This window comes from Dipodomys merriami, unplaced genomic scaffold, assembly GCF_024711535.1.
Source record: "Dipodomys merriami isolate MVZ:Mamm:240054 unplaced genomic scaffold, mDipMer1.0.p SCAF_1, whole genome shotgun sequence".
Taxonomy (NCBI): domain Eukaryota; kingdom Metazoa; phylum Chordata; class Mammalia; order Rodentia; family Heteromyidae; genus Dipodomys; species Dipodomys merriami.
In genome coordinates, this window is record NW_027202270.1 from 114,564,269 (window position 1) to 114,574,820 (window position 10,552).

Consider the following 10,552-nt stretch of genomic DNA (forward strand, 5'->3'; position numbering starts at 1 on the left):
CACTAGATCTGAATTAAAGAAAATCTTAATTTATCCAGTTCTTAGGAAGATTTCTGAGCTACATAGTGAAATCAAGTGGATCTATCATTTTCTTTTTAATTTGAATTTGCTCTTCATTAGTTAATGACCGTGTTTACCCTTTGTGTATTTTAACTTGAAAGTATTAAGGGGAATCATTTGTACTTCCCTATTAAAGAGAGATTTTGCTTTTACAGGAATAGAGATATTGATGATCAGTGAGGATGAGTAATTGCTCAAGTTATGCCTCAGTAAATCAGGAAGTGTTGGGAGTAATTTGAGGGTATACTTATCTCTTTCTGTTCACTTTTGCCACTCACTTGATCATGTTACCTTAGGGCTGTCTGAAAACTAAAACTATTAAACAACTTGTAAAAAAGAAATACCAACTTGAATTTAAACTTTTGTTTTTAGATCAGTCATTTCACTTTTAACTACTGCTAAAATGAAAGTCTATATAGTCATGTGTAATGAGTAATTATCAAAGTTTTCAATGATATATATTCTTTCAACAGAATTAGGCAAGTAAAAAGCTTCTCACGATGTTCCTTTAAGTATTTAAAAATATTTGCAGCCATTAAAGGTCCTTAAGAATAGCTAAAAGTAGCTGTGCGTTGGTGGCTCACACCTGTAATTCTATCTACTCAGGAGGCTGAGATTGAGGATCATGGTTTGAAGCCAGTCCAAACAGAAAAACCCCCTGTAAGCCCCCGTGAAATTCTTATCTCCAATTAACCACTCAAAACCAGAGGTGGTACTGTGGCTCACAGTGGTAGAGCATTAGCCTTGAGCACAAAGAGGCTCAGGGACAGCACCAAGGCCCTAAATTCATGCCCCACAACTGACAAACCTAAAAATTGTTGGTCCCCCTCCCCCATTGGATTGTCTAATTCTTGTCAAAAATAAAATTAGACAATCCAATATTTATTGTCTGTTCTCATTTTAAATCTGGACCTTATAGGACTGGAGGCATGGCTCAGCAGCAGATAACTAGCCTAGCAAGTGTGAAGCCCTGAATTCAGACCCCAGAATGTTACCCCCTAGAAACAAACAAACATCAGGAAATATGTTAGGCACTAAGGATTCAAAAGTGAAAAAGGAGGTAAACACAGAAACCCCAAAGGAGGGCTATTTTTTTTTTTTTGCCATTACTAGTAGGCTTGGGAATTTTTCTAAAGATATAACTTATTAGAGTTTCTTATTCTTTTTGTCTACTATTAATAGACTTCCTGGGATGACAATCATTCTGTAAACTAGGGGTTAAGTCTGGCCTAAAAACTCAAAATAATAAATAGGATGAAATCATCAAATAGGGTTGTCAGAATACCTTTGCTGTCATCAGAATTGTTCTTGTCACTGTATGTCAGGGTCATAAAGAATGATTGTTAAGAGTTACAGGAACCTGGACACCAGTGGCACCAGCTACTCAGGCTGAGATCTGAGGATGATTGTTTGAAGCCAGCCCGGGAACTTTTCTGCCCAAGAGATTATTATTTCCAATAAACTATTGGAAACAGCAAGAAGCAGTGCTGTGGTTCAAGTAGTAGAGCATTAGCCTTGAGCACAAAGAGGCTCAGGGGCAGCTCCCAGGCCCTGAGTTCAAGCCCCAGAACTGAAAAAATACAAGTTACAGGAATACACAAATGGTTAAATAGTGTAGGTACTGTTATTAAGAAAGACATTCTACTTAAGAAACAATCTCTAAGCCATATGTGAGTAAATATTTTTCTTACAATATTTGTCAGGAATATAATAAATATGACTACTGAACAAATTAGCAATTAAAGATGGCATTTTCTAACCCTAAGTGGTGATACATATAATCCCAGCAACCAGGAGGTTGAGGTAGAAGAGTTTTGAGTTTGAGGCCAATGTGGGCTTTAGCTGTATGTCCTGAGACCCTGATTTAAAAAACAACAACAAAAAACACCAAGCCTGGCGCTGGTGGCTCATGCCTGTAATCCTAGCTACTCAGGAGGCTGAGATCTGAGGATCATGGTTCAAAGCCAGCCCGGGGAGGAAAGTCTCTGTGAGACTCTTATCTCCAATAAAACCACTAGAAAACTGGAAGTGGCGCTGTGGCTCAAGCGGCAGAGCGCTCACCTTGAGCTGAAGAGCGCAGAGATAGCACCCAAGCCCAGAGTTCAAGCCTCACAATGGACAAAAAAACAAACAAACTCAAAACAATGGCTGGGCATATAGGTTAGTGGTAGAGCACTCTAGAATGTACAGATAGAAGGTTCTAGCTACATCATAGGGAAAAGATGTTCTCTAAGGAAGTTGTGTAATAGTGCAATCTCTTCATTTGGAAGTTGGGAATATCTTTCTTTACAGGCTTTAAATAAAAAGATTATCACAATTATCACTTTTTCTTTTTGTGCCAGTTATGGAGCTGGAATTCAGAGCTTGGGCACTGTCCCTGAGGTTCTTTTGCTCAAGGCTGGTGCTCTACCACTTGAGCCACAGTGCCACTTTCAGCTTTGTTTGGTAGTTTGTTGGAGATAAGAGTCTCACAGCCTTTCCTGCCTGGGCTGGCTTAGAACCATGACCCTCAGATCTCAGCCTCCTGAGTAGATAGGATTCCAAGCATGAATCACCAGCACCAGGCTGATTACCATTTTCTTCCTCACTTCCTTACCTTACTTTGTGGTACTGGGGCTTGAACTCAGGACCTGAAGTTTGAAAACTACACTACTGAGTGCTCTGCTTTTTGTCAACATTTTTTTTTTTTTGATAGGTTCTCAAGTTTTTTCTTGTTACCCTTCAACATTCCTCTGCCTCCCTAATATGGGATTACTGGTAGCTGTTACCAATTTTCCTAGTTTTGGAGTTCTTATCTGTTTAAAACATTATCAATGGATGGGGCGTGTAGTTGAGGTGGGAGGGAAGGGATGGTAGGAGAAAAACAAAGGAGGCAACAATGCTTAATAGGAAATGTACTCATTACCTTGCTCACGTAACTATAACCCCTCTGTACAGTATTTTTACAATAAAAATATTTTAAAAAATATATCAATGAGACAGTGCCAGCTGAGAAGTACAGTACTTTTTTTCATAAACAGAGTTTAGTTTATCTGTAAAATACTTCAGCAAATGGAGACATTCTCAAAATTGAAATTTATTAAATATTTTCATAAGCAATCAAGGAAAAATGTTTCATCTGCAAGATGATCTAGTTGCTTACTGGCATCACTAGTTGTACAAGAGGGTTCCATTTTATTTTTTTGCCAGTCCTGGTACTCAAGGCCTGGGCACTGTTCCTGAGCTGCTTCTGCTCAAGGCTAGCCACAGCACCACTTCCGGCCTTTTCTGTTTATGTGGTATTGAGGAATCAAACCTAGGGTTTCATGCTTGCAGGCAAGCACTCCACCACTAAGCCACATTCCCAGTCCTAAGTGGGTGGGTGGGTGGGGGGCTCATTTTAGCATGTTCATTTATGTATACAGGACATCTTGATCAGGCAGATGTTTTGATTTCATTAATATACACTTTTAAAATTGGCATGACATATGAAATTTTTATTTTCTGACCACTGTTACTTGCTTTGTGTCATAATTATTAAACTGACCTGTTAATTTATATAACCTGAGACACTCGATATCCATTACTCTGGCATGCCACTCTATGAAAAACTGGTCAACCTAGTAATTTCAAGTCGCCAGACTGGAAAAAAAAAAAAAAGCGTATGCTTTTCCACCTTCTTTCAACCTCAAGCCTGACTTTATCACTAACCCTTTGATAGAAAAAGATGACCTGAAGTCATCTGATCAAGGTCAGTAGTTTACCACGGAGATAAATTCAGCCAGGTTAAGAGACTAGATCCAGGTTGTAGAAGTAGATTCCAATATTTTAAATACCCTCTTCGGGCGGAAGACTGGGCGGGCGGGTGTGACTTTCTAATGGCACCGGAGGACGGTGAAGTTTTAACTCTGTAAAGTTGTCGCCTGTGTGGAAGAGTTGAACCCTCAGCACTTCCGATAACGTTTTTTCAAAGTTCCGCGGTCGGTTCTGCCCTCTGGAGACGCCGCTGGCACGCTCAACCATAGGCCTGGCGAACCCCGAGTGCCCGGGCTGCGACCGGGACACCGCCGGGAACGGGGCCTCCACCACTCTTCCGGAACCTCACGGACCTCCGCGGACAAAAGAGGGGGGTGCACGACAGGAAAGGGCGGGGGGAGAGGCGGACAGCTTCTGAGGGAGACGCCGGGCGCTCAAAGGGGCGGGCGGGAGGGAAAGTCGCGCCCCGACTGGTAAGCCACAGGCCTGTCGTGGAAACGCCCGGGCCCCGTGGCGTCCCCTCATCCAGTGCGTTTGCTCTCCTCATTCCGACCGACCAGGGCAGACGCACGCACACCAGGTGAGGAGACTCCAGACGCGCGCGACAGGTGGGCGCGGGCCCAGCGCCAGGCTCGCGGGCTCCGCGCGGGCCGCACGTTTGCGCCCGCCGAGCCGCCGTAGCCCCGCCCCCTCGGCGCGTGGCGCCCGTGACGCCCGTGACGCCAGGCGCGCGGGCCACTCTCCTTACAGAGGTCGCTCTGGTCCGAACGTTCGCCCTCCGCTGCGCCTGCGCAGTCGGGAGGGGAAGTGAGGCGGTTTCCTCGGCGCCTTTTCCGGCAGCGGCGGCGGCCAGAGCTGGGAGGAGGAGGTTGGAGGCCGGAGGGAGCCCGCGCGCTCGGGGCGGCGGCTGGAGGTAAAAACCTCGCGGGGTCGAGCCGGAACGGCGGGCCGCCTCGGCCTCCCGCTGCCCTCAGGAGTTCCCGCGGTAACTCCCTTCTCCCTTGTCTGTGTCTCCGCAGGCGGCGCACCGAGCTCCCGCGAGGATCAATGACCTGACGGGGCGCCGAAGCCGCGTTCCTCCTCGGGTGGTCTGGGTGCGTGGTGAGCCCGGCGTTGGGGGACCGGCGGGCGGGCGGACGAGCGAGCGGCCCGCAGTCTCCCGCGGCGGGGTGAGGCCGAGGCGGCGGAGCGGGAAGCGCGGCGGCGCTCGCGCGGCGCCTGCGGGGGGAAGGGCAGTTCCGGGCCGGGCCGCGCCTCAGCAGGGCGGCGGCTCTCCCAGCGCGGACTCGGGGGCCCCGGCGGCGGCGGCGGCGGCGGCGACTGGAGGCTTTTGAGTTGTGTGGCCGGTGATGTGCGAGTGAGCGACGGGCCCGGGCCTCTGTCCTCCAGGAGGCGACTTCCAGGCAGGCCGCTCGTGCGCCCTCGCGGCGGGGCAGGCTTCGTTTCGGTCTCGCGGCGGCGGCGGCGTTGTTGGTAGAGGGGACCCGGGACACCTGAATGCCCCCGGCCCCGGCACTTCCGACGCGATGGGGAAGGTGCTATCCAAAATCTTCGGGAACAAGGAAATGCGGATCCTCATGTTGGGGCTGGACGCAGCCGGCAAGACCACGATCCTGTACAAGTTGAAGCTGGGCCAGTCGGTCACCACCATTCCCACCGTGGGTTTCAACGTGGAGACGGTGACTTACAAAAACGTCAAGTTCAACGTGTGGGATGTGGGCGGCCAGGACAAGATCCGGCCGCTCTGGCGGCATTACTACACCGGGACCCAGGGTCTGATCTTCGTCGTGGACTGCGCCGACCGCGATCGCATCGACGAGGCCCGCCAGGAGCTGCACCGCATTATCAATGACCGGGAGATGAGGGACGCCATAATCCTCATCTTCGCCAACAAGCAGGACCTGCCCGATGCCATGAAACCCCACGAGATCCAGGAGAAACTGGGCCTGACCCGGATTCGGGACAGGAACTGGTATGTGCAGCCCTCCTGTGCCACCTCGGGGGACGGACTCTATGAGGGGCTCACATGGTTAACCTCTAACTACAAATCCTAATGAGCATTCTCCACCCATTCCCGGAAGGAGAGAAATCAAAAACCCATTCATAGGATTATCGCCACCATCATCACCTCTTCAATTGCCACTTTCTCTTTTGAATTTGAACTCTGGAGTTACTGTTCTACGTTTTAGGGGTGGGGGTTGGGGTTTCTCTCTCTCTCTCTTTTTTTTTCCCCTTTTCCTTTATCACCTTTTTTTCTTTTCTTTTTTTTTTTCCTTTTTGGCTTTGCGTTAGTATGCTCAGATTTGACATTTGACCTGAACACAGTGCTAGATGCTCTTACTGACTTCCAGCAAATGGGGTGGGGAAATATAGCATTTCTTGGTAAAGTCCTTTATAATAATGGTTTGATTTTTTATTTCGAGAGAATCTTTTTTTTCCAATGTATGCTTTTTTCCTTTTTGCCCAGTTTCCTTATCACTTGCTGTAGATGGCTTATTTTGCATTCATGCAGACTGTGTTGCAAGTCTGTTTCATCTAGTAAACTGAAAATTATTGCTTAATCAAACTGCCGTTTGTCTTTTATATTGAAGGCCTCCTCTCCTCCCTGGTTAGCTCTTAGTAATTTCAAATGTGACCTTTTATATCTTAAGACCAGTATGGTAAATAGCCCACAGTGGCAAATAATGAGTAATACCAATGTAATATGTTCCAGTTGCACATCAGTATGTTAAAATAGGTAATGTAAGAGGTTCTTTGAAATGTCAACAACTAAGTTCTGAAACGTATATCATGCATGAGTAGGAATAAAACCCAAGTTCCTCAAAACATAGCTAACTTATGCTGCATAAAAATTGAAAAGTGTAACTAGTCAAGGACGCAGATTGTTTTACACTGCAAAGTTAATTAGCAGCTTTACTATGCTGTTTTCTTCTTTTCTTAAAAATATACTCTTTCCGGAAAACGGAGCAATAATGGTGTATGCCACACAGATGAACTATTTGTAGATATTTTAAGTAACTTTTTGGGCAAAACTGGAATATATACTATTACTTCAAATGTCTAAGACCAGTAGTTTTAAAATTACTAAAACATTTACTTTGTTCACTTAAAAGAAAGCAAACAATTCAAGTTATATGCAACTTTTACCTAGTTGAAAAAATACACATTCCTGTTTTCACATTACAGCAACTGATTTAAAGATGAAATCGTTCATAGATAAGTGATTACATCTCCATTAATTAGAACACTGGAAAAAATATTAAGAAAAATCTTGATTTTACTTGATTGTAGGATTAACCCATGCAAATAGAAACCCTGTTGGTTCGCTTAGTACACCATCTTTAAGGAAAGAAATGTGATGAGTGAATGATGTATAGACTTGAGGAATGAGGATTAAAAGGGGAAGTGGGATGAAGAGAAAGAACCTACAAGATGACAATGAATGTAAACTTTCTTTAAGGGTAAGCAGTGTGCTCACTGGTGGTATCCAGATCTTAACAAGAACTAGTTAGGACCTGTAACTAGATTGAGACCACTAACATTTTGAACCAAATGTTAATGCTTGAATCTGAACTAGGAAGCAACATCTGGTTCTTACATGGCCTTAGGATTAGTTTTAGTGATCCTCAAGGAATAAAACTTAGGGAATTTCAGAAATGTAGACTGCAAAGGCAGTAAGTATATAGCAAAAGGTTGGAGTGGTTTTGTTTATGAGGGTGTCTGAAAACAAATTGAACCGGATATCATGGTATAGTTGGACAGTATTGGTCCTTCACGTTTTGGCCATATTGTAGGAGCTTTTACCAAAGATTTATGAGATGCAGAAGGGTATTAAAAAAAGCAAGTGTTCAAAAATAAAACATTTTACTTAAAGCAGATGCGAAAAGGTGCTATGTTGTAGGCTCCTGCTGGCAGAGGGATTTTTGAATTCAAGATGCAACTAAACTATAACTTTCTCAGTTTCACTTTAAAAGTATGTTCTCAGTTTCACTTTTAAAATATAGCTAAAGATGAGGCTGATAAACACATTTAAGAACATTTTGGTTGCTGTTTATAATTCCTAAAGCTCCACCATAAATGTAATTCTTAGTGTTTTTAAGTGATTACAGTTTAAGGTACATAAACATGGGCTATACAAATATCAATGCTATAGTAACATCCTGATACAAAACAAGCACAAAGGTATAAATGCCTAAACTGGAGGAAACTTGAAACCCTCATGTTAATTCTTAAATGTAGTGTTTCTAACTTGTGACAGACAGGTTGATAGGCAGCCATTTTTTTTTTTTTTTGTCTTAACTGGGGGACATAGTTAAAATTTTATACATGAAGTGATTGCTCTTACTGAATGTTGCAGGTGAGATGTGGTTACTTTTACTTTATTTGAAATGTCTGAAAAGGGGGGAGGGGGGAAAGAAAATACTTGAAATTTGGAAAACCCTAAACCTTTTGGAAAGAAATTGTAATTTTCACTTACATTTTCTTTTAAGCGTATGAAAGGTTTATAATTGATGTAGTTAAATTGAATCATAACTATAATCATGGAGCAGGTACTCCTAGCCTGCAAAAAAAAAGTTATAATCTAATGATTAAAAAAATAAGATCCTGAAGTTCTTGTTTAATTGCATCAATTTCTGTATTTATGTGAATTTATAAACTGCAGTAAGTTTTGAATGAGATTGATCTTGTCTAAGTAAATGAGTCTGTAGACCGTGATCTTCCCAAACTAAAAAGTATAGTACTTGGAATTGTGTTCTTTATGGTTGTAGTGTTGGTAAAGCACTAAAATGCAGAAAATAAAGGAATTACACAGCGCAGTTTCTCACGTTATGTTACTGGTTGAACTAGAAAAGTGGGGTGTGTTGGTGTCTCGGGCTGTGTTATTCTCTAGGATTACATGGTAAAAGATTGACTTAATTTGGGAGCCCCTGGCTTTTATAAGAACAAGGACAACCAAGAATCAGTTTGGTTCTTCTAAGTGCTGGCTGTTTAAAGAGGTTTGCCCTGTTTTAGTTTCACCAAACCGTATTTCATGACGCTAGAACACAAGAACAGTTGAAAAACACTTAAAAGCAAGGTCTTCGCTGCCTTTTCAAATTGCAGTTGTAGCATTTTAAAAAGTCCAGGATTGTGAAGGTAAAATGGATCTACAGATGTAAGCCCACTGTACTACCTTTGGTAGTAGACTTGGAGTTTAAAAGTTTCTTTTCTTTTTTTGGTCAGTTGTGGGGCTTGAACTCTGGGCCTGGACACTGTCACTCAATTCAAGACCACTTGAGCCACAGTGCCACTTCAGTTTTCTGGTGGTTTTTATTGGAAACAATAGTCTCACAAACTTTCTGCCTTGGCTGGCTTTGAACCATGATCCTCAGATCTCAGCCTGAGTAGCAAGGATTACAGGCATGAACCACCGGCACCAGGCTAAAAGTTTCTATTAGAGGTCAAGGTTGCTTATCTTATTTGGACAGAAATGTTGCCATATAGAAACTAAAATTATATCTAATAGCTTGGATAATTTTTTTTAAGTTTTTGTAAGCATTCCAGTCGACCTGCAATTTTTGTAGTTTGACTTTGTAATGTCATATATAGTATGGTTTAACCCTCCCTCATTAATAATGTGATTTTTACACTCAATTTTCCAGTGATAATAGAAAATATTTTCTTTAGTCCCTTATAATGCTTTAATATAAGGGTTATAGTAAGGTTAGAAGTAAAAATTATAAAAACCACATACAGCAATTACAAATAACTTTCAAACCTGACCATTGTAATTAAAATTTAGCATTCAATAGAATTTAGCTTTTTGCTAAATTCTGATTATATTATTTGCAAGTTTATAAACAGTATAGCTTAAGTAGTAAGTATGCCTGACTAGCAAACAGGAGGCTCTGAGTTCAAACCCCACTACTGTGAAAGGGGTGGGGTGGGGGTGGAGGCAGGTGTGTGGAAGCAAACTAACTTCTAAGCCAGACTTCAAAGTTGCCAGACTGGTTGAGCTGGCAGGGGACACAGTGTGGGTGAGATCAAAGAACAGAACTGGTCTGTAGTAGGATTTAGGAATTAAAATTGTGATTTGTTTTTACATCAGCTAAAGATAAACTTAAAGAGAATTAGATTGTAAGAACTACCCACTTTGGGATTGTAGACAGTGCTTTAATTGCTTTTTCTTGTTTTGTTTTTGTGAATTAGAGTCTTATTGTTAACCTAGGCTGGCCTGACTTAGTTCTCTTCCTTCTGCCTCCAAAATGCTAAGGTTACAAATATGAGTCACCACGCATAGAGAATATACTTTGCGTGCATGTATGTCTGTACTGGACCTTGAACTCAGAGCCTGGATGCTATCCTTTAGCTTTTTCACTCAAGGCCTCTGCTCTGCCACTTGAACCACAGCTCCACTTTGAGTTGGTGGTTAGAGATAAGAGTCATAGACTTTCCTACTGGAGTTACCTTCAGACAATCTCAGCCTCCTGAGTAGTAGGTAGGATTACAGGTATGTGCCACCAGCATGTGGTTCATATACTTAAATTTTAAACTATTTTCTCCTATTTAAAGTGTTTTATGGATACTTTAAAGAAATTTGTTATATGTGACTTTTGTCCTTGAATATCCTATACTTGCTACATTATTTCACAAGGTACACTTATTTCTGCTATTGTTTTGCTGTGTAAGTGTAGGATAGATTGATGTATTGGTGCCCACTACTGTGCCTGGAACTGTTCAGATGCAGTGAAGAAAATCTGCTCTCATGGAACTTCCA

General features: G+C 42.8%; 1 protein-coding gene across 1 annotated transcript; it reads left to right on the forward strand.

Annotated features, from left to right (window-relative positions):
- The first annotated feature begins 5,119 nt into the window (after positions 1–5,119).
- On the forward strand, positions 5,120–8,612 carry Arf6 (ARF GTPase 6). Its single transcript, XM_070027730.1, has one exon. The coding sequence runs from the start codon at positions 5,322–5,324 to the stop codon at positions 5,847–5,849; it is 528 nt and encodes a 175-aa protein (XP_069883831.1). The 5' UTR covers positions 5,120–5,321; the 3' UTR covers positions 5,850–8,612.
- The last annotated feature ends 1,940 nt before the right edge of the window (positions 8,613–10,552 follow it).

Coding starts and splice junctions, on each gene's coding strand:
- Arf6 (XM_070027730.1), top strand. CDS start 5,322: ATGGGGAAGGTGCTATCCAAAATCTTCGGGAACAAGGAAATGCGGATC.